Below are 25,024 nucleotides of genomic sequence, written 5' to 3'. Positions count from 1 at the left end.
TCAGTGTTCTCCAGAGCATGGTGACAGCAGTAGCTTATCCCTCTTGAACTTTGATATCTCTCAAAGTCAAAATATAAAATATGCAGCTGAAGGCTTTTGCCCTGCAAAAGCAGAGGGCATCTCATATCAGTAGTATTATGATTGTGACCAAAAATATAATACATTTAAATAAAAAAAGGAAGAAAAAAAATTTTCTGCTTGACAGTTCATATGGCAGTACTTTGTGGCCCTGTTTTGCAGAGTTTTTAATGTGAATTTGAGTAAAATAGCTTATTTAGAAAAGAAAAAAAATTAAAATGTCTTGCTTTCTCTAATTAATAGCCAGCACTAGGTGGAAGGGAAATACAGTCCACAGACTCCTCCAGACATGCTGAGATACTTGCCAGAGTAAATGTTGATAGTTTAGGCTATGCCCAAACCATCAGAGAGCCATGAATTATGATCAGCAGGAATTTGCTGCAGCACTGAATGTGCATTTTTGAAGAAGTCAGGGACAGAATGGATGGAGATATCTTTATGTCAACAACTCATGTCCCCTGTTCTGGTAATGTCCATGTAAATCCATAAAGGAAATCAAGTCCTAATTGGATTTAATTGAGCACTGAAGGGACAACATGCAACGCCACAAAAGACAGCAAAATATGACAGTGTTTTAATGTGTTGTCAGTCCTTGCAGGGAACAACAAAACCCTTGGGCTGAGTTGCAAGCTCAGTAATTCATAGGATCCATAGGAGTCAACGTGCCATGACTTTTTTGGGTTTTCTTTGGTAAGAGCTGATAACTGCCTTTAGCATCTCTGAAGGTGTTTTCCAGACCTCATGGGCAATTCCTCTTCTCTCCATGTCATTGTGTTATGAGGTGCTATAAACATTATTATTGGACACTGTTTTCATGCTGCTTTCCAAGTGGTGCCTGCTAACTTTTGGCTCAGACAACAGTTTTAACAGCTACGTGGTATGCTTCTTTTTTTTGTGCAAATTGCTGATGCTCAAGCACAAAAACTTCAGTGTGTCTCTGATTTGTGTCCTGTAGCATGCATCAATCAGCACATCTGACCCTCATTGCTGCCATAACCATGAGCCTTCAAGAAACTTGAGTACTGTCTTACCAACCACTGCTCCCTGCTTTTTTCTTGCTTGCTTTTTTTTTGTCTGCTCCATGTTGATGGCCACTGGCTTGGTTTCCAGAGGGTTCTGTGCAGCTGGGTCAGGATTAAACAAGCATTTGTACTCCTCTCTTGGACACTGTTCCTCTGCAAAGACCAGGACAACCAAGGCGTAACAGTAGCGTTCTCCATAGGATGGGTGTACCAGGGTCATCAGGCACCAGGGGTTAGAATGACTTGTGTGTATTTCAAGGAGAGTAGAAGAGAAGAATAGTCTCATTCAGGAGTAATGAGTTTATTTTCCAATATCCCTGTGAGGATTATTCCTTAAAAGTACAGGGCAAAGTTGATTTGGATAAGAACTAATTATCAAACTAGAAATGAAGGCAGTGTAGCTGTCTCCACCCTCCCCACCAGACCTTGGGGACACATTATTCTTTGTGCTTAACCTATTAAAGCAATGACCCACATAAGAAGGAAAGGAGTTGATTATAATTATTTCCGTGAGCATTAGTACCCAGTTCATAGAAGATGGCCCAAAAATAGGAACTCAGTAAGAAGAGAACTCAATAAGAACAGAAAACTTAGAAATCATGGGATGCTTAGATTATTTTTCTGAACAAACCAAACTACATTCATTTTGTTAATTGACTATTTGCTCAGAGAATGTACTCTTTCCACCTTTAGTTTTTAAAGATGAATTGGATAAAGAGAGCAAGACGATACAGCACACAAGGAATTGCAAATTAGCATGGCTTCAGTAGCATGGGCTCATTTGGATGACATCTCATTGTAGCACTGCTTTTAAGATACCATTGTGTGAATTCAGGTCTGGTTATGGGGCTGGTGTCTGCAGTAGATGTGATGACAAGCAGGTTAAGAGCAATCATGCTTAGGTATTTTTATATCAAATGTCTGCCCCGGTTTAGAAGACAAATAGGAAATAACAGCTCCCTTGGAATAGACACTGACTTGTCAATTATAAAACTGGAAAGGATGAAAAAGGAACACGAATTTGTCTAAACACAATAATATTGCAGTATTAAAGGTAGAGGAGAAAACTTTAATGGATGCATTAATATTTTATGTGTCTTAGAATACAGTCTAAGAAGTTGACAGATATCATGAGACATAGATAATGTTGATTGCTTTCACTGAATAAAATGTGATGAATAGAGATGAATAATTTACCCACTTTTCCAGTGATTAGATGAATTTATCTCCCCTTTCTAGTTCTCAGAAATTTGTAAAAATATTTAATCTTAACAAAAGTTCACATCATGCATCATGTATGTGCAAAGAGAAAAAAATCAACACCCTTGCCCTAAAATTTTGCTCCCATTAAAAATCCAAACTCACTTGTAAGATGTTCATATTAAGAGAGCACTATGCGAACAACAAAGTATTTTACTATCTCAAACAACCTCAGCCACTTCTCTCTGGTTGTATAAATGTCAAAACACATGAATCATATTTTACATCCAGTAAATCAAGCCCAAAGTCTGTTCTGTCTATTACTTCTCAGCAGTCCTAAGATTAAGCCCTAAATACTTTCCCCCTACTGAATTTTATGACCTTCATGCTATTTTGTGTGTTTGTACATAGGCCTTTCACATTGCACTATGTGTGGACATTTAGGATAAAGGGGCAGGAGAAATGTTGGCTTTCTCCATGACTACTACACATATTCACTATTTAAAGGCTAGCACTTGCAAGAAAAATAGAATGGACAAAGATGTTCCCAGGTGGCACTGGGATTCTCAGCAGCATCACTGGAAGGCTCCGGGCTACTGCCGTGCCACGATGCATAGGCATTTTGTGTTGTTAATTTTCCCCTCATGTGACAATGGATCTGCCTGCTGGCAGAGGGCTGGCACAAGAACCACAAGAGGGAGGCAGTCATCGTGAAATAAATACTAGGAGCTTGCTTCTGTTACTCTACATAGAAGGAAAAATCTGCTTAAATAATTAAGGCTTCCTAGATGTGAATACAGATAAAAATAGATAAAGAATGTGGTTTTGGCATGACTTTAACACTCCAGCTCAAACAGAAAAGGCTTTGCATGGAAGTCAACCAAAGCAAAATTCACTCCGGGTGCTTGTATTACAGCTCCATTTAGTAGAGCAGAACGATCATGGCTCGTATTTAGTGGGTAATAATGAAGCATCATAAACAAAGTCAGGATGCAAGTCCAAGATTAAGTGGCAGCTTTAACGAGGTCCAGCTTGCTGGGAGCTTTTTGAAGTGTCCCTAGCTCACTTACAAAGCCAGAAAACAACAGAAGCAACTCCAACAGCTGCGAGAGTGTCTGGTTTAGAAGAAGGTTTTATGTCTGGATGACACCAGACTGGGATTCAGCTTTCATGTACTAACTAGGTCTGCTGGTTGCTAGAGCCCTAATCATTCTGCACAAACTGTCTCACCCTAATGAGTTGCACAAATAATAATTCTTCACAAATCAGATCCACACCATCAGCTTCATGGATAGATGAAGCTGGTTTATTGAGGTAAATAGCACAAGCAGAACCCATGCTGTGTCTCACTAGCCATGCTTAATATGCAATCTAGAATCTGAAGGGAAGAAATCAAATGCTGTTTCTGTAGATGCAGGCATGGTATGAAGTATTTTCAACTACTAAAGAGCTAAAGGAGCACCCAGCAGCCAAGTTAGATGGTTAAATCCGATTTACGCTACTCTGAATGCACTGTAATCACCGTGGACCCTTACAGTCTTTATAAGGGAAAATTAGATACTTTTGATTTTCCTTTCTTTTTAGAGGAAGAAGAGGTTTGGATTGCTTATAAACTTAAATTACATAGAAAAAATATCTTTCAGCCTTATAGATTTTTTCCTTGAAGGTATTGCAATTATTTTTTCAGTTCTGTAAATTAAGATTGGCTATTCATTAACTAATTACCACGATTATTGCAGTTCTTCTAAAGTATTATGAATTAGGTGAGTGGTACATTTAGAATTTAACATCTCAGTTAGGAGAGTTTTGTTTAGCATGCTTAATGTTCTGAAAGCCCTGAGCATGCTCTGTATCACACAGGAGTTAAAGAAGAGTGCAGGGGAATCTTCTGGGCATTGGAGCTATCTGTGGCTGGGAGTTACTCTGTACAGCGACTGAGGAGCAAAAGAGAGAGGCAGGGAGTGTGGAGATGGATACACCAACTTCTTTCTGCAGCAGAGAACTGCACGATTATTGGAGCCCAGCTGACACGAAGTTATGTGTTGTTTTGCAGTGATGACTGGTTTTCATGTGCAAACCCCTTAATGTGTCTACATATATGTGCTGATGCTGTGAGGGCAAGCAACCAGAGTCCTTTCTACCCTGGTAATTTATTTCCCATAATTCCATGTAAGTAGCCATTTTGCTTCTCTGTTTGATCTTGCATGGATTATATACATTAAACCAAAGTAATTTCTTCATCTGAGACTCAAGCTATAATCTTTCTGGGGCAATAATTATCTTTTATATTGCACTTGTATGAAGGGTGAGGAGGTGGCCCTGGTTCCTCAACTGAGTGCCTAGAAGTGGCTACAATCCAATTAGCAGCCAAGGTATTAATAACAGTATCCAGTAAACTAATGCTGTGCCTCTAAATTGGTACTTTTGCCATTGCTTTGCTTAAGAAACTGTAATCCTATAAATTTCTTGATTGCCTGTAGCTCTGATTATAAAAGCTACTTTCCCCACCTACAGAGTAAGAAATAGATGGCTGAAAATCAAATGTTATTTGCATTGCAGAAGCATCTCTCTGGTCCCCACCATTTCTCTTTCTAGCATTCTCCTGTCAGGAGCTACATACACACACCTATCAGCTGTTTCTCTTTGTGCTGGAGAAAACAGATAAGTTTATAAAACTATATACCTGCTCAGTTGACCAGACAAAGCTCTTCACAGAAACTTGACGGAACAGCTTCTCAAAGCTCAATGCCTGCTCCCTGTGCTGCTGCTCTTCACACTGGAGTCAAATATATCACTGCCAACCTCAGCCCTGGCTTAACTCTGACAGGAGTGAGAGGCCACAGTTGCCAGAAGCTGGCAAACAAGGATAGAGAGAGAAAGTTAAAGAAGCAGAAACAACTGACACTGCGTGAAAATGAACCAGCTTTGCAACACAGGGAAACAGGTTTCTGTAGGGGAGTGGGTGAGAAGTGTGGGGTATGTGGCTTTCCCTGACATGGTGGTTGTTCTTCCCATGATGATGCCACCTTCTCACCAAGGTGACACTGAAGTTAACTGGCGGGAGTCCTTGCTCAAAGTAAAGAATCACTGCAATATGGGATTGAGGTTGCTTCAGCCTGCACATGAAGCTTTTGGCAAATAGGGGATTTAACTGGATCCAAAAGGTTAGCTGTATTTGCCAAAGAGAGAAACCCTGCTTCTTTTTGATGATACACACACAAAACACAATGAGGTTTTGTTAAAATAAATAGACAACCACTGCTTTGTAGGCTTTGGGTGTGAACGAGCTACAGCAGCTTTAAGCCATTTCAAAGCAGAATGAATGCGATTTTCACACCTATTCTTTTCTAATTTAGGTTCATTTGAAATCCAGGCATCCCTTTTTTACTAATTTGTTATGGCAGTATTAATTAATGGTATTGCTCTACAGCAGTAAGAATGCCAGTTAGACTAAGACATGTTAGAAGGACTAAAAGATTAGAAAAAGAATTGCAAGTTGGTCAGATGCAGCTGGGGGCCACCTTGATCTCCTGAATTGAACACACTGAACTTGGAAAGCCTGGGAGTGTGTGAATGAATTTCTACCAGTGCAGACTCATTAGGGCTGGTACAGTCAGCATCCTCTGATGTTGCCTTCTGTATTGGAATGTAAGAGCATGAGCTTCCAAAGTGGGAAGAAACAATTGTCAGACTTCCATGAAAGCTGATAATTGAAGAAATTGCATTTTATTTGATGGAGAATATGGGTTTCAGACCAAGTATGCCAGGAAACAAGGAATAATATTTAGTGGCTTATACAAGGTACAGCGAAGAGTTGTAATTTCCATTCTCCTGATTCACTTTACCTCTGCCATGAGTTTAGCAGATCTCCTATCTTAGCTACTTCAACCAATATTGTGTGCCCAGTCTCTAACCATCAATAGTATTTATCTTGCACTTCAGTGCCTAGCACAGATCAAACATCTGGTTGAGGAAGAACTGGCAGATTGATGAGCAAATCTTGTGACGATTTCAAGTGGTTCTTGGATTATCTCAGCTACCTTCTCTTCATCCTATACATGGGTAAGTGTACATGTCTCCAAGTCACTGTTGTACCTGTATGAGACTCAGAGAAGTGGATTGATGCACTGCTGCTAGCAGTAGAGAAGGCATGATCTCAATTATCTTGGTTTTAAATTATGAGATTAATTTTTTTTCTGGTGTAAATTGTAATATTCTTTTTGTACCTTTTGTGTATAATTTTACAGTTAGCCCAAACACATTGTGCAGCAATCACAGGAAAGAAAGTCAGAGACACAGCAATGTTCTTTTAAGAAAACATTGGTATTGTAAAGTTCTCAGAATTTCCTGGTGTGTTTTCAGTGTTTTCATGGTGAGAGGCAGCTGAAGAAGCAGGTTGGATTGCAGATGACCCAGGGAAGTTATCTACTTCTGGCTTTGCTATTCTTGCAGAACTTTGTTTCACCTGAATCAGAAGAGATCAAGGTGACAGGGTTTTACATCCATGCTGTGCATTTCCTGGTGGTTCAGAAAGTCTCCTGTGTAGACAGCACCTCTCAGGATAAAACTGGATGATACAGAATCACAGAGTCACAGAATTATTAAGGCTGGAAAAAAATTTCCAAGATCATCAAGTCCAACCTTTGACTGAACATCACCATGCCAACTAAACCACATTACTAAGTGGCCCATCCAATCGTTTCTTGAACACTTCCAGGGTTGATGACTTCACCACCTCCCTCAGCAGCTTATTCCAATGCTTAATCACCTTGTCAGGGGAGAAATTCTTCCTGATGTCTCCTGGCACATCTTGAGACCTTGTCCTCTTGTCCCGTTGCTGGTTGCTTGGGAGAAGAGGCCAACCCCCCACCGGGCTACATCCTCCTTTAGGTAGTTCCTCTTATTGTGCCTCTTTTGACATTTTACTTTGAATCTCCCTTAGCAGAGAAGTGTCCGTCCATCCCAAGGCACACCCGAGACCCAGGCTGAGGGACACCAGGTCCCCTCGGAGCCCTGATGAGCAAGGCAGAAATGCCAATGGTTTGGAGGCTCAGTTTGTAAGGACATCTGATTTTTTTTGAAACTTTCTAGGACGCTGTGAAATCCAAAATTTCAGGACAACTGGACTATAGGTGTTATATGACTTTTGGCTATTTCCTGTTTCCAATTAGACTGTAACCACAAAAGATTGTGGCCTCCTAACGCCACTGATAACAGCAAAGCAAACAGGAGCAGAGACATGCACAATTGGAATACTCTTTTTAAAGGACAGACACATAGATAAACACACTCCTGGATGGTACAACATACTCAAAATACGGCTGAAATTCTTACAGCTGATCTTGTTTGCCTGTCCCCCACTACCAAGGACTTAGCTGTTTGGTACTCTAACAAATACAATGAAGCACATGAAAAGAGTGAATGGCTGCATAGGACAGTAGTTGCTCCATATTCTGTGATGAAATCAATTCCTCCTAATATTTCAAATTCTAGTCCTAAGCTATTTGGGTTTCAGGGTGCTCTCCTGCTTTTAAGCACCTATGGACACAAACCAAGACTACTAAACAGGAATAATTCTGAAAACTTGTTTGAAGCATGCCTTTGAAAATGTGGTTCCCACAGGATTAGGGGGACAAGAAGGAGCTGAATCAATGCTTGGAGCAGCTGGCTCTGACCACAGCTACTCAGAACTGCACTCTCCCAGTAAGGTTACACTGACCAAACACCAGAGGGGCTGACGGAGGCAGTGAGCAAAGGCAGTCACTTGATGAGGTACTGCATAACACAGTGAGAACAAGAAAAGATGCTTCTGGATTTAATGCTTAAGCTGAAGTCAGATAAAATATGTCTGTTGGTTTCTGTGGAATTTGAATTATGACTTAGTGAGTAACACAAACTCAGGTTTTGTGTCACAGCTGTTATATCTGTTGATGAGAGCAGCTTGTAAGGAGGTCAGCAAAAATCAGTGTTAAGGCTTATCTCTCAATTAATGTGCTGAATTCTGGCATTAAAAGTTATTTTTTAGTTGGACAATACATAACCACTCAAGAAATACTGACAGAGGAAGTTCAGTGATACCTTTTCACTGACATTTATACTTCCAGAACAGTGAAGAGAAGATGATAAGGAGGGCAGCAGTCTACAGAAAGGAGAAAAGGCCATAAAAAAGGAACATACACTGGAGAATATGTCACTTAATGAATGGTTGGAGACTGAAGTAAAATGTGATATTCAGGCAGAAGGTGAGCGTGAAGCCAAGAAACCAGGGAATATTTCAGAGGGCTCAGGAACTGAGGCAATGATCTTTGTGGGGCAGTTTCAGAACATGACAAGCCAGAGGTCAACAAATACATGGTATTTACCTGCTGACACACCCACACAAAGTTCACTGGGGGCAGCAAAGCAACCACTAGAATGGGATTACTTATAACCAGAATTCATTTGGGTAGGAAACACTACAGGTATCTCATTTAAAACCGTGTGTACTTTGAAGGAGCACTGGAAAGGTGAAAATGCCATGTTGGCTAAGATTTCCAAAATGCCTGCAAAGCACTCTGTGAAGATCACTGTTATTATTGAACTATGTTATTATCCCACTGGTTCATGGAGTTTACAACCTGGAATTAAAAGAAAAGTGGAGGATTATGCTATATTTTAGATTTTCTCACATTTTTCATGTTTCCTTTCTGGAAACATAGAAAGGAAACTTCTGGGTCACCAAATATAATTCCAGGGTCGTGCAGGCAGTCATGTTACCTAGAGGATTAATCTCCTATCAAACTCCTTGAACATATAATGACCGTCTTTACTAATGTTAATGAGAATTGCTACTCATAATTTGCATTTACACACTACTTAAGGATCTTGAAGTGTTCTTTCATATAATATGCTCATTTTTATAACAGGCATATTGAATTTAAATGACTTGCCTAGGGTCTCACAGCAAGCCAACAGCAGAATGACTCCTAGGGCTCCTAGTGCTTTGCATGAAATCCTGGACATTAACAGCTCCCTTCGTGCAGGGAGCTTTGTAGCTGTAGATCACCTCCTGGTGCTGATGAATCAAACCTTTTCTGATAGTGCAAACAAATCAATAAATTACTTGAACCCATGCAATGCTTCCCACCGTCTGCAAATCTTGACTTCTTGTGAGTTTAGAAAATTGACACAAGTCTGAGTAATGCTTAGACAGCCTTTGGCCTATGACCAGCTACGAAATTTTCATCTGGTAAGTATGCACCTCAGATCTATATTTGCTATATGAATACAGAAATGATCTCTACATTTGTTCCAGGAAAGCTTCAAAGCTTTCAGTATATCTTGTGCTGTTGGAGGCACATGTGAATACAAAAAACAAAACAAAAACGCCCAAGTCCTGAAATAAAACCAACTAAACAAAAAAATGACCCCCAATAATAAGACTATAATAAACAAAATTATTAACTTCTTCAGTGGCAGCATTGCTCTGACACAGGCACATTCCTTATTACTGATGTCTCCTCTGAATAGCATGGTCCTCATAAAAAATTAACTCTAAAAGGAGGAGATGGAGTATCCCTTTATATATGGGCTTCTCTCTGTTAAGAAAGATGCAGTACCGCAGAATTACCTGAGTTTTCTGCCTGTGTCAATATTATCATTGTCTCTAGCAAAGTGAAATGTTGGTATTTCCCCTTATATTTTGCCCTCTCCTCCATGCCCATTGTGGAATGAGCTTCAAATTGTACCCAATGGTTTCGGGGTACTATTTCCAAGCTTTTGCATGTGGCTCTTTCTGTGGGAAAATATTTTATCTGTGGCATGGCAGTTGCTGTAACATCAGAGGAACCATTGGGTAGACAACAACATCTACAGCAATACCGATCCCACTCACTGAAGGAGTTCCTCCAACGCGGTGGCAGCTACCCAGGAGCTCTCACCTGTGGCAAATGGTGACATTTACTCCTGCTGGGAATGTGGCTGGGCAGACGGATGTTAAAGAGGGCCTGCAAGGCCGCCTGTGCCGCTTGACCCTTGGCCAGCTTCTTGCTACGTCCTGAGCCTTCGAACGTTCTCCCGTCCACCCTCACGGCCATCACGAAGCTCTTGATGTGCTGCTTCTCCATGGTCTCTGAGAGGCAGACGTAGCGCAGGCCAGAGCGCAGCTCGTTGAGCAGCACCACCGGGTTCTTCTCGCTCTCCGCTTTGGCTGCCCGGTGCCGACCCGGCTTGGCGTGGCCCACCAGGTCCAGCGTGTGGCACAGCAGGCGTCCGTGCCGGTAGGCTGTGGAGAGCAGCTCGTTGTTGACGGGGTTGTAGACGGAGAAGTCCTCGCTGTGCGTGGAGGGCTCGAACTCCTTGAACAGAGTGTCTGGGAAGTCTGCCTGATCGGAAGTGAAGTCCGTGGATGGGCTGATGCAGTTCCCCATGGCGAAGTGGGCTTGGCAGGCGTTGGGGAACTGAACGAATGACTTCAGGGCTAACTCTGCGGCGCGCATTTTGGCTTTCTTTTTTGTGGGGCCCGTGCCCTCAAATGTGAGTCCATTTACTTCCACAGCAACGGCAAAGACTGGAGCGTGCACTGGACCTGTCTGGGAAACCATTTTATATTGTAATCCTGGTTTGAGTTCATGCAGCTGAACCAGAGCATTCTTTGGCGTCACTGACCATGAAACTTTCTTCCAGATAAGCTGAAGTTTGCAGAAATGGCCATTATTGCCTTCCTCTAAGGGTCTTTTCCTCTTGCTGCTAGTTGTTCCCCCTCTTGCCCTATCAGTAGATGCTATTGGATGATCCTCCAGGTTGCCAATGTTTCGATTTTCCTTTACTTCTGCACTGCTGGTACCTGTCAGTAAAGAAAGGAAACAACTCGCATTACAATTGTTATCATTGTAGCTGACATTATGCCTAGGGCTGTCAGAATAGCCAAAAAAGAAAAAAAAAGATATAAATCGTTGCTTAGCCCTTTTTAGGAGTTTTCCTTAAATATCTGTATAATGGTTGGTTTATTATTTCTAGCACAGGTTTTTTGCATGTTCTGAATGTTTACTTGTCCCGAAAGGTCTGCTTCTATTAGTCATTAACCTTCTGTTTTAAGAAAAGATTGCATCATTCAAAGACGAAGCATAATGGATGCCACATGACTTAAATGAACTGCTTGATAATTACTAGTAAAATGTAAATAGTTTGCAAAATTCCCTTAGGATGACAATTGTTCCATAATCCATGTGGGTGAATGCTTATGAACACGTTATTAGAAATCAGAAATGATTCGCAAATAGAAAAATGGGAAATGTGTTGAATAATCTATTTGCAATGAATACATTGACCATCTCTGCTCACACCATAGCCTCTTGTGTTGTCAATATCACGAATCCAGACTAGGAAACGATCTGACAGACTTTCATAGCATTTGAAAAAATAATTTAGTCTGGACGCAGATCCCAGTTTAGTAAGTGAGTGCTCTTCTGTCGAATTCAATTGCAAATGCTCTTAATTTCTGCATCAGCAACAACTAATATTGCAGAAGTTGTAGATAAATCCAAATGAGACCAGGAGAAGCCAGAACATCATGATGGGAGCAATTACTGATGTAAAGGATGATCCATGTCAAAGAAAAGCAACAGGAGAGAGTGACTACCAGGAGTGCAAGGAAGGCAATGAAATGACAGTGGGGAGCTATGGAGGGAGCACTCTGTTGTTGAACCAATGAATCCCCCACTGCTCTGGACCATGCTTGTGCAATGTGCTGCCAGGTAGTGCTCTGTGCCACAGCAGAGGCATGGCTGAGAATGGAGAGTCATCTCACTGATGTCCTGAATGAGACACAAGATGTGCTGCTGGCTAAAAAATCATCCTATAAAATTTCTGTAATTTCTGCGGAGTTTTTTTGAATGTCTTGCATCTCTGACACATCCTCCAGTCCTCATGTGCATTCCCTGGGACAGAGACAAATGGAGGAAGTAAATATGGGTGTAACCCACCTACAAGGCAACCCATCCCAGGAGTGACGTACCTGATCCCATTCCAAGCAGAGCACTGTGTGGCTGCCTGCTTTACTCCAAACCTGGGAAAAGCATGGAGGTTTTGGTTTGTTATTGTCAGATGTGATCATGCCATCTACACAGGCTGTATAAGTCCCATGCACAGAGAAGGTCTCTGTGGTGCTTAGGGAACAGAGAATGGTTCTCTCACTTTCTGTGGGACCATGACCATGTTTGGTTTTCTCTCTACTCTGATAATGTAAGTTGGCTGCAAGGATGTAAGGGGTGAGCTGCTGGCTAAACTTTGAGAAACTTCTGCTGGAGCTCTGTGTCTGTGTTGCACCCCAGTATTAGGCTGAGCCAACAGACGCACAGGAGCCTGTGGAGATTACGTGGAACCAACCGTTGTGATTAAAAACTTCATTTATATCCTGAAACGTTACACTTGTATTTAATATCAAAAGATTTTTCCCATCAAAGCACTAAGTCTGCACTCATGCAAGTTGTTCCACAGGAGGAGGGTCACTGCTTAGACAGGAGTAATCACTATGGCAAAAATGGGGTCCCATTTGCAGAACTGAGTCTTTAGCCTCCCCCTCCTGAAAACCCTGCAGCACACACTGAGCTTCCAGCCTGGGTCTGTGTCTCACCAAAGTTATCACCAAAGAGCTCTCTTCTGCAGTGCTTTGCTGAGGCAGAACATGAACTGACAAATTAAGGTTTTAGTGACTAGTTAATTTTTACTTTCTGAAGCCAAGGAGACAGAATGAAAAGGGAGGAAGGAAAGAAAAGCAAAAGACATACAATAGAAAAAGAAAAGTTTCATCATATGGTATTCAGCTGTATAAAATACGACATCTTTAAACCAACCTCTCAGGAAATAAGACATTTAAAAAATCATGATAACTAAGGCACAAGGCTGTTTTCTCATTGAGTTCACAAATCAATTTATAGAGACTCTTCTCTGAAGGGAAAGGGAATATCAGCTTTAACTTCCTCTATCCAACTTGGCATTGTCTCTGGCCTTTTTCTGTCATGACCTTTTCTCATGTTTTCATCCCACTCAGAAGATATATCTTTAGTTATATGTATTTTTTCATGTAAAGGCAAACTATTTTGACGCAGGCATATTTTTTTAGCATAAAACAGGTTTGCCTCTTTATTTCACACCTCCTCTCTCATGTTAACCTAATAGGTTTTTACAGAGCCAATTATGGTACATATTGATACCGTAGTCAAGAAGCATGAAAAGAAAGATAGCTCCTGCTTCACACAATATTCAGCTTTGAAAAGAATTTGTATTGATTGTGCACCACTGAATAGGAAAACTCAAGAGGTTATTTGTGTTTATAATTCCTGTTGTCTTATTCCATCTGTTTTTTCTTTCATGGTCAGAGAACTGAGGATTTGTGAACATGAATGTGTCACCTTAACATCTTACCTTAACCACCCCTCAATAAAACAATGGTTATCTAAAATCATAAAATAAACATTACTTATTTGTCTTAAATTGTGTATATAAAATTTTCTAGCCCATATTTTCACCAACAGAGAGTTTGTCTTGATGCAGTAAAAAAAATGCAGAGACGTAAAAGTGTAAAAAGACTTCGAGAGATCAAGCCCAAAGGATATGTGGACAAAGTTGGGAACACACAGTGATGACATGCCTGTATATATGGTGTGTTTTCACCCGTCACAGTGAAGAAAATCTGTGCAAGTATCCTTACAACCAACCAGATTTTAGAGCACCTGGTCCTAAAACACCAGGAAACAGCTCAGTTCTGCCCAGATCTCAGTAGGAGCTGCAGCAGCCAAAAGTCTTCATGGGCTGTAAACCAGAGGCAGCCTAAACTCAGTAGTGCCTCAGAAAGTCTGTGAGCCTGATGGATTTGTGTGATCCCTGGCAGCTGCCAGGAAATGTGAAATTACTTTATACTTTCAGGTATCTTTGAAATAAGAAGTCTTTGAAATGTGTCTTTTATGAGACCTCAGAGTAGCAGACATGAGATTACCTCTCTAATGGTGGCACATGTACTTCTATTGTGAAAATCAGACAAAGCAGGCAAATGACACCAAACTACACAAGATAAATACTGTAAGCAGCTGTAATAGAACAATCACAAGCAATTTTAGAAATGAAGAGCGCTAAAAGGAAAGGGGTAAGTCAGAGGATACACACAGGGAAAATGCAAAACTGTGGATCATTTTCAGTCTTGTTATTTCTCATAATGTCTTTGTTCCTGACTTTCCCAAATATATTCTTTACATTTTGGGGAAAAAAGGTAATAAATTATGGTACCCCCATGATGAAAGGTTGGAGAATAATAACATTGAAAGAGGATGGAGTTAAAGAAAAACGAGGAAGAAAAAAATATAGTTTTTTGGCAATAGTTTCTAATTTATTGTGTAAGATTTTTAAAGAAGTCCCACAGCTTTGCACTGTAGTATCTCCTCAGGTAACTTGATTAATTGATTTTTGCAGTTTCAAAGGCAACAGGAGACACTGTGATCTTGTATTTGCTTCAGTATTTGAATGGGAGAAAGGAAAGCAGTTAGTGAAATATATTTATTTATGCACTCTTCCTCAGTATTCTGACTGCTCTTTCATGATTTTCTCCTTTGGGTGATTATGCACAGTAGAGTTAACCTAGAGAGTTTGCATCATCAAGAGCATTTCAGAACTATAATGCATCACTAATAATGACACTGACTATGTCTCTGGGTCTTAAGGGCTCTGCAGAACTAACCATCCAATACTCCACGCTACATTTGAAGAGATAATATTGTTCCTGTTGAAGGTTATTCTGCTGCCAAGCCAACTTCTAGGGAGGATGGTAAAGGAGAGGTGGTAGGTGGCATCTTCATTTTTGCTGGCATCTTTACTATTGAATTACAATGGACACTACATTATTGAAAAGCTGTGATATTAAAAGAAAGAATTTGCAATATCTGTATTACAGTCAACTCCTGATTCAACTGATAGCTCTGAGACAGGCAGTTACTGTCTTTAGAAATGTGCAGTAAACACTAGATTGCTCATCTAGGGTACATTTTTGCTGTTCATCTGTATCACATTGCAGATGTTAGAAGGATTGACTTTCATAAATCCTGGAATACTTGAAAGTGAAAAATCTTGAATAAGGAGCAATAGGTATGAACCCAGGAGCCAGAGCCATGGTACCTTTGTCCAAGGCCAGCTCTGACATCAAATGCAATGTAGGGCAGTCTCCCCTTGCAAGCAGGATGGCATTTTCATACACTTATTGATTCCACAATCAAGAACTGGGAATGCTTTTGCTGGTATTTCTAGGTTGATATTCTTGGTTTTGGAATGGTAAACTTGAAGCTAACAATGGAAATCACTCTTTTCTGTCTTACATGAAAACACACTTATGTACTTTTAAATCTTCATGTAAAAAGTCTAGGTGAGCCATGATTTCTCTGTTGCTGTTGAACACTCCCTGGTGGCTTATGGGGTTCAGGTGGTTAAAACCAGTGTCATTAGATTTTGTTGGTGTGCAACACCACACTGCAGAGAGAAGCATTACCAGTGAAAAAAGTACAGGACTTTGCTTAAAGTGAAGATGAAAAGTTTGTGAAAGGTGACTGCCATTGTCTTTAGCTGTTTCAGAATGAACATATTCTACTTTGCCCACGTAACTATCTGAAGTTACTGTGAAATCCATGTCTAGTACAGGCCTTAACAATGAGGGAAATTATTCAGATGATCTAATGACCTTAGACTGATACTCAAATTCCAATGGTCTCTGCCCAAACTGGCAAAGAACTGCATGTAGCAGAAAATATGGGCAGCCCATGGCAGAGACAGACCTAAGAACGTGCCCTCCTGAATCAGAACCAGAACATTTTAGGCCCTGGAGAAATCCAAATTATAGTAATAGACACTGGTTTCGGGGGTGCTTTTTAATTAAATAAGGGAGTAGTTTTGGTGAGGAGTTGCTTGGAGCTCTGCCTCCTGAAATGGGATATTCACTTTTTTCTTGGAGACAGGGTTGTCTGTCTTACAGTGTGAAGCCGTATCTCACACCATGGAAAGAAATGCTCTGGGGCCTCATGCTGTCTCAAGAGGAATTTGACCAACAAGCTCATAACTGAACATGCTTCAGTGCACTGAATCTGAGTCTGGAATGTGTCCTTCAAGACTGCTGCAGTGGTATGGATCAGTGTGTTGGGGACCATCAGCTCCCTCTGCAGACACTGGGGAGGTGTGTGCTGCCCTGAGCCTGTGCCTGTGGCAGCACTCCATTATGAGATCCCCAGGAATCATGTCCTCCTAGTAGAGGTACAACCTGGATTCAGAAGTATCTGTGGCTGGTGATAATCTGCCCTGATCCCATGGCAAAGTGGAGGTGGCACAATTAAAGATCAGGGCCAGGCATAGGCTTGTAACATCATGAAAGGCAGACAGGTTTAAGCAGTGAACAGGGAATGATTATTCACTGTTTCATGCAATCACAGCACTAGAGACAGCAGGCTTGGAGCAATAAAAGGGTGCACTTTTTGACAACGCTCTAAAGCACTCCTTGTTCCTGGCTGTTGCTGAGATCAGAAGTATCAGTGGGCTCAGGAGAGGACTAGACAGTTCTTTTGATATCTAAGAAATACAATGATTCAGGTGCAAGCTCTAGCAGAGTAAATTTTTGATAGGTGCTAGAAGGATGGGGAGGAGCCCCATTTAAATGTCCTTTTTCTCAAAGCATTACTAATAAATGCTGAAGACCATGTACAGAGCTAGGCTTCCTATTTCTAATCCTCTGAGACATTTCTTACATTTTTAGGTATAACTGCCTACTGGGGATGAATAGGTCCTTTCCTTGCATGTTCAAGATTAGACCTTCATCAGGGACAGATGATTACTTTGCCCACAATTCCATTCCAAAGGTGCATAGTGCTTTTGATAGGTTTTTCTAGTATTAGTTCATTGATCATAAACCAAAAAATCGTGTTTGTATGCTAATAATCACCCATTGAAAATGCAGGTGTAGTTAAACTGCATGGCTCCCTTTGTAAAGAAGGCCCAAGGGAATGTGAAACAGGATTTGTATCCATTTCAGCTGGTGGAATTCTGCCCATTGATACAGCACAGTCAGGATAGCAGTGCTCTCACAGGATGCTCAGTGAGCAGAAAACTACAGGGATAAGCAACCTCATTCTCTACCTTGCCAGCATTCTCCTGGGCTCCTGGTAAACTGTTAACACAGGAGAAGGTTTTTCCACTTGTTCACAGCAAATCTCTGAAGCTCTTTAAAATGTGGAATTACTGCAGAGGTACATGTGTGCTATAGGCTTTAGTGGGATTTAGGCCACTATACTGCAAGTGAACACAGAAATATGGATTTTAAATTATTCATATTTAAAAAAAATTAAAGATTCTAATAGTAACACCTAAAATGTTTTCTGTGTACCAAGAAATAAATAGCTGCCTTTTCACTGGAGCATATGTTTGACCAAAGGGAGGACTGGGTAGGAATGACCCTGAAAACAGTGACATTTGCTGTTTCCCTTTCAGAAAACGTATCTTAACCCTGTCCATGCGAGCTGTTTTACAGCCCACGCAGACACAGAGCTGTCATGGTGTTACAGTAGCAATAAGAAAATGGTGTTACAGTGTTTGGCTTGTACAAACTTCCTACATTACCTAAAAATAACTTAAGTAGCACATTTGGGAACTATTACGCAGGAGGTGCCTGCACAAGCTCATGGTGTGCATAATATGTTTCCTCTGTGTGTGTGTATACTTCTCATATGTCTTCCTGAAAATACAGCCTTCCTGGGAGCAATTCTGAAGGATTTTCAGGATTTTTTTTTTGCCTTTTCTAAGATCTGTAATTGCCTGCCTTCACTGTGCAGCAGAATAGTGTGATGTCCATGTGATGCTCAGCAGCAGAAAATAGCAGGCTGTGCTTCTTCACTCCTCCAGCAGCTCTTCCCATGCTGATGCACCATGACCAAACCATGGCAGATCACCAACAACAAGGGAAAAACACCAAATTCCTCCCACTAAGTGGCTCTGGTAGGGCAGCATGGCAGCATGTGTCTGGCTGGAAAAGAAACCAATCTGGTAGGTGATACTAAAACATTGCTCATTTGGTTCAGAAAGCTTCCCTCTCTCTCTGTTTTTTTTCTTTTCTTTTTTTTTTTTTTTAAGATTCAAGTTGTGTTAAAATAAGCAGACAGGATAAAACAAAATAATTGTTTCTAGATGACAAATGGAAGGGCTTACTGAGGGTTATTAATTGCTAAGTGCCACTCTCAGACTTCTTGGCGTTTGGAAAACTTCTCTACTCCTTCAAATCCAGCAGGACTTTCCTCCAGGTCTACAGTCATAGGCTCAGATGGATGAGGTGTCCTGGACAATACTAATTAGCCAAGAGTGGTTAATTTTTAGGTTACAACTGGTTTATTTAAGCCTGGTAAATCAATTCTCAATTTGATGGGTTTTGTGCAGGGCCGGGAACTGGACTTGATGATCCTCGTGTGTCTCTTCCAACTCATTTCTGTGATTTCACATGAGGACTTGCCAACATTTGCAAAACCACCTCCTTTCCACAATTGCTCCTCCACTGCTAGGATTTTATTTTTGAACTTTATTGTTCATCTATAGTGAAAAGAGATTGCTTACTTAGATTGTCTTCATCCTCCATGGTGGTCGGGCCAGGACTCAGGTACTTGAAGGGTGCTATGAAGGTTGACAGTATGCTTAGTTTTTCTAGAAGAAAACAGAAGAAAAGATACATATAAAATCAGTACTCAGTCAATACATTCACATCTACTTCACACTTTTTTCAGGTAAAAACATCTTGGTAAGTCTGTTTGGTTTTAGGACCTGAAGAAATGCCCTGAAATTGTGTCAGTGAAGGTTCGGGTTGGATATTAGAATCTTCCCCCAGAGGGTGTTTGGGCACTGACCCAGCGCAGTGGTCACAGAACCAGCCTGACAGCGTGCCAAAAGTGTTTGGACAATGCTCTCAGGCATCTCTTCTCTTGGGGATGGTGCTGAGCAGGGCTGGGAGTTGGACTCAATGATCCTTGTGGATCCCTTCCAGCTCATCATGTTCTGTGATTCTGTGACTCTACAGTACCACCACACTTTACTGAACCTTGATGCAATTATTACAGCTGGCACATGCAAACACCAAATACACATTCCTCCTGGCTTCTGCCCCCATGTACTGTTTCCTGACTGTGCTTCACAGCAATGGTGCCCAAGCTATGCAGAGTAGGGGATGCTAGAACTGGTCCAGCTGGGAACGGGGTAGGCAGTCAGCCCACGGAGAAGGGACATGAGCACTGCTCTAATGGATGAGACCATCTACTTTGCATGTTTCCTCTCCCTTACAGAGGCTGAACTAGCATTCTTAAGAGAAAATTCAGTGGTGGAGGGCACAAAAGACTAACATGGCTTGTTATTCTACCAGTTTTTGATATGATTTTTGGAAAACCATTATGGTGTGCCCAGAAAGCTATTGTTCACAGAACAAGACCATTATTTGAAATCTCTCTTGTGTGTTCATATTAAGTGCTTTTGACTGTGGTTTCTGTTTATCCTGCAGATAGCGTATGGCAGAGACATTTACTTGCAGTGCCATGACCAGACTCTGCATTAGAGGCCAGTGCAGATTCAGCAAAGGGCAACTGATACTGACTTATATTAGGTCAATATTTGGCACCAGATTCATCCATAACACTAGAAACAGATACATATTTAAGTGTTTCATTTCCTTTGACAACTAGTTTATTTGGCTATTTTATTTAGGCTGAATTCCTTCTGACACACTATGGGGACTTTCTTGAGGACCAACAATAGTAGAGTGTCTACTTGACAGAAGAAACAGAAACACACCTAACAAAGGGGATCCACAGCTTTGAAGAACTTTGTTGCTTTGCTAAAGTACTTCCCTGCTTAGAAAGCCTCAGCTATGGCTGAGGAAATAGGTGACTGAGGCTCACCTATTTCCTCAGTGAAAATGCTCTGCATCCTGCACATTGTGAACAATGTTGGCCTCCCATCCTGTGGCAGAAGCATCAAAATCAGACCAAGAATGTATTCTCTGAAGTGACACAAGAAAAAATATTTCCATGGCAAATCTCTTTATCATTGAGAAAATATTTATCTGAATGTCCTCAAACTACTTGTCTGCTAAAGTACCACTGGTCTAGAAGATGTTCTAGCTGAAGAGCTCTTACACTTTTTCAGCAGCACATCTGTTAGCTTTTTGGCCTGGTTCTTCCTACATTTGCAAACAATCCTTGTTCTTGTTAAAGACAGTTATCAGAACCCATCAAAAATGACTGCATATGTTTGCCCTTGGCTGGGTAACATTACAGCTCAACTCTATTACAGGAATTCACTGTAAAAGCTGACTGCTCTTTGTTAAGTAAATACAATAAGCAGAATAAAAGATTGCCTGAAGAAAACCTTTTTCCGTCCAGAAACCTTTCAGCCCAGACTAATATATAATTAGAGCACAAATTAGCCTCTTTCAATTGCAATTTCATTATGGGACTGCAGTAATGTCAAGGACCAAAAGAACAAAGCTATCCATGAACACTATAGCCAGAAGATTTTCCTAAGTGAATCCTTTGACACTTTTTTGCTAAGGCATTGCTCACTGAGAAATGTGGTGTCTCTGTACGACATCTCACTGTGTGCGAGACTCTTGGGCTGTGATCATGATAAAGGCTGGAATTCACTCCTGACTTTCTCAGCTGGTTTCTTTGATTGAAGTGAAAAGAGTGTAGGCTTTTGGGACCTAATCCAAAGGCTGCATTTGGTGAGGGAAATGCTTCAGATGATAGACACAGGATCAGGGCAGACCTTGGCTGTAGTACCAGCAGTGACTGTTGTGTCTGGGTACTGAGATCCTAAAGTGTGTGTACTCCACCTGTGTCTGACTGCTGACAGCTGTCAGACCTTCAGGATTAACCCTCAAGACACTGATGTCACACACAAACCTGAATCTTTGCTGAGAAAATATTCTCACTTCTCACAGAAAAGTAACCCATTAGCCATGCAATATGGAAGTGCCTTCTTGCTGCAGTTGCTAATGCTTACTCCTGGCACCAATCAAAATGCAAATCCATTTAGTTTTATACCATACTATTAGGGATATTTTATGATTCAATTTTGTGTAACTGAAGGTGAAATTTACAATGTGGACTTAAAATTAATCAATTTCATGTTTATTTTATCTTAAGGGACCCATTAACCATCTTAAGCTTTTGTTGGTCCTGTTTTCTGCCTGTCCCCAAAGCCCTTGCTGGTGTCTTCACTTTGTGTGGCAGAGAAACAGGATGTAAAATATTCCTCATGCTTAGAGCGGCAATGGATGGGTTTGTGTCACCCAAACACAGGCAGATCCTAATAACAGGATATACTTCTATCAATACCAGTGATAAAGATTATAATTCAATATGCCAATGCATTGGCTAAGCAAGGGGACATTTAGTGCATGTCTGGGAGGAGGGCAGGGTTTTGAGTAAGCTCTGTAAAAAGAGAAAAGCTGTCGTATACACACTGCACAGATGAATTATTGACCCAGTGAAGGAGGAAAAGATAAATGACAGAATAATTAACTGAAGGTGTTGACAGGGAAATAGGTTAGGTTTAAAATTATTCTTATTATTGTGCACTTCCATCTTTTGCATATTATTGCCTGCTGCTGTACAGACTATGAGGCGCTTCAGCTTTATTACCAATGGTGAAATTCAGTGTTAATTGTCAAGATTAGGACAGTTGTGTATTCACATTTTATGGTCCCAGTGTAGGTTAATGCCCATCATAACTAGCCTTGTTTCAAGCAATTTGATGAAATCTTATGAATGAGAATAAAGGACAAGGTTGGATTTGAAAAAAAACATGGAGAGAAATGCCACTAAAGCCTCCTCCTCTCACTCTCTTTTCTTTCTATGACTTTGCTTTTTCTTTTTACTTTATAATTGTAAACGTTCTCTGTATTCATCAGAGGAAGTTAAGCAGAAAAAAAAAAGACATTTCAAAAACTCTTTTCTGCAGAAATGCAGAATATATAACCCTACTTTTATGAGAAGTAATACATAAAGGCATTATTGCTGGCATTACAGTAGTACCCAAAGCCTCTGATGCCATGAAGAAGAGATTTCATAAGAGCCTACATGGACACAAAGAAAGCTGTATTTACAATGGAAATCGAGAGACAAAGAGCAGGTATAGTGGAATTTATCTCTAGCTGCCCAACACTATCACAAGATGATAGCATCATATTTTGTAGTGCATTCACTATAAAAACAGTCTTCCAAGTGGAAATCTGCTCCAGTAATCTAAGCACAAAAATCATCATTTCTTCTGAAGAGAAGCCGGTTATAGGAAGGAAACCTCACTCTTCTGTTTTGGGATGAAAAAGGATTTTAGTTCACTCTTCCAAGGATATATTTTCCAGCAACAGCAAATAGTTAACATAGAATCATGAACAGTGTTTTTACAGTAGCCATAAAGTAATTTAAATAAAAAACCCCATGGAACAAGATATGTATTGCGTGAAATACAAAAAAATGCTTTAGTACAAATGATGCAGCAAAGCCTGGCACATAAGGCAGGCAAGTTTCCACTAAAACCTGCTTTTTTTGTGAAGTTGCTCTTGCCCTGGGGATGCAGTCAGAAGGCTGGTCAGAGTTCCTGTAAATACACTTTTATTGTGAAGACAAGAATGCACATATACAGCTATAAACACATTCGTGCCCTTCATACCTATCAGTATTTGAAGGGTACCAGACAATACTGCTTGATCATCAACTCTGTGGAAGTTCTTTCACTCTCAATCACCAGAATAAAAGCAACGACAACAGCAGGAGCTCAACACTTTTAAAAATCAGCCCTTATACATGTTGGACAAATTGTTTAGCTTTGAGAAGAGAAGACTGAGTGGGGTCATAACAGCAGCCTGCAAGCACATAAAAAGCTGCTGCATGGAAGAAAGGAGCAAACTGTGTTCCGTGTGCATTAACACAACTAGAAGTAATGGACTTAAATTGCACAAAGGAAAATTCACTTTAGACATTAAAAAAACCTTCCTAACAGCAGGGATAGTGCAGTGCTGGAATAGCTTGACTGGTGGGAAGGTGCTGAAGGGCTGTAGGGAGACACTTGGAATCTGCAGGGGGTTGCGCTTCCTTTATAGAAAGGGCCCTTCCTTTATACTCTCCCATCTCTACAGACTCCAGCAGGAAAAACTTGCCCTGACCGTGGGATCCTGCAGCAGGTTGTAGCTCAAACTTGGAAAAGTGGGTAGTACTTGCTATCTCTGAGCAGAAGTTTGTGGCATGCTCTTTTGCTTGGCAGCCAATGAGCGCTATTAATAATTGTTTTTCAAAAATGCAACTTTCAAACACAAGAAGGATTAGACAGATGGATACCAGTGGTTTGCCAGATCAGTGTTAACAATGTTTTACTGAATTAGTTTCATTCTCATATTCAAATTGATTACCATAAGCTACTTTACTTGTCAGAGGTTTCTTCAAAAGCATTCTTTTAAAAACACAATGTGGACATTATAAAACAGTCCTAAGTAATTAATTTGGTTTGTGTGGAGTATGAAATTACTCAGGAAGGGACAAATATGATGCAATAGTGCAAACTCAGCTGCAAAATCTCTTGAAAATAACTTTATTTTTAATTTCTCTAAAGCAGTATTTGCAGCTACTTGAATAGTTACATTTTTACAGTTGTGTTTAGCCTTGATTTATTTTGAAAGGGAGGGGGTATACAGGGAAAAGAGAGCTTGCACATCAAGAGATAATTCTTTTTCTTCTTTCCCATATCTTAGTCAGTTCAGGCTTGGGCTGACACTGACTGACAGGGTGAAGAGATTCTTAATGCCAAAGAAAAATATGGCACATCTGTGGGGAAAATAACAATGTCTTTAAACCACAGCACTTATTGGAAAGGCTCACAGCCTTCTAAATTATGACTTGTATGGCCACCATGCTGCATTATTTAATTTAAGCAGCCAGTTTCTAGGTAGGGATTTACTTGCATGATGTCAGAATCAGCCCTTACAGCTGAGTTTGAGAACCAGTTGTTGAATCAAAAGTTTCTGGGTGTTCAGGGCTTAGCATCTTTACCCAAGTGCTTTCTGCTTCACAGGCAAGTAGGCAGGCTCTGTGTGATGTTTTGATATCCACACTGACAAAGCTGTGCTGGGGTCCCCATGAATTATCACCACAGTTCCACTGGGGCTGGGAGGGTGTCTGTCCATCCCCTCCAGCCGTGTTTAAGTTGGAAGTGTGGCTGCCCTAAACCGCTTCAGAGGGCTGATGTTTCTGTAGACGGAGCAGCAGCTTTGACTGCTGCAAGAGCTTCAGTTTGGTGCCTTGCATGGGACGAATTCAAGCCTGCATATATTTGCAAGGGGCTATTCGCACATGCCCATTTCTGCTTGGTTTGTGTTCTCTTCTCTCAGTCCTACACTGTGAGGTCTTAAATTGGAGTTGCGCTGACATCATGGACCCTTGAGAGCCATCAGTCAATGCAATTGAACAGCACTCCTGGCTGAGCAGTCCAAGGGGGAAAAAAGAGCCTTTGAACTGGAGGATATGAAAGGGTTAAAATACGTGAGACTGTTCCTGTCTGTAGCTGTGATGCTTGGCACCCCTGAGAGCATGGCCTTTGAGGTGGACAATTACGAAAGGTCTGCTTTTTATAATTGGTTTTCAATCCAGAGCATTTGCAGTGATATCCCACCCTGGGTCATGTGGGAACTGTTA

General features: G+C 40.9%; 1 protein-coding gene across 1 annotated transcript in view; it reads right to left on the bottom strand.

Moving 5' to 3' along the window:
* The window catches only part of ADARB2 (adenosine deaminase RNA specific B2 (inactive)), a 305,396-nt gene that overhangs the window by 89,694 nt on the left and 190,678 nt on the right, over positions 1 to 25,024 (bottom strand). The window contains exons 2-3 of the mRNA XM_066200443.1: positions 18,906 to 18,992; positions 10,220 to 11,124 (exon numbers count right to left, since the gene is read on the bottom strand). Coding sequence (XP_066056540.1) covers positions 10,220 to 11,124; positions 18,906 to 18,992 — 992 coding nt within the window. The remainder of the gene's footprint in view (positions 1 to 10,219; positions 11,125 to 18,905; positions 18,993 to 25,024) is intronic.

The sequence above is a fragment of the Chamaea fasciata genome, unplaced genomic scaffold, assembly GCF_029207755.1.
Source record: "Chamaea fasciata isolate MVZ Bird 193981 ecotype frontalis unplaced genomic scaffold, bChaFas1.0.hap1 SCAF_1, whole genome shotgun sequence".
NCBI classification, from domain to species: domain Eukaryota; kingdom Metazoa; phylum Chordata; class Aves; order Passeriformes; family Sylviidae; genus Chamaea; species Chamaea fasciata.
Note: the sequence above shows the minus strand (reverse complement) of the source record. Positions and strands in the feature narration are given on the sequence as shown.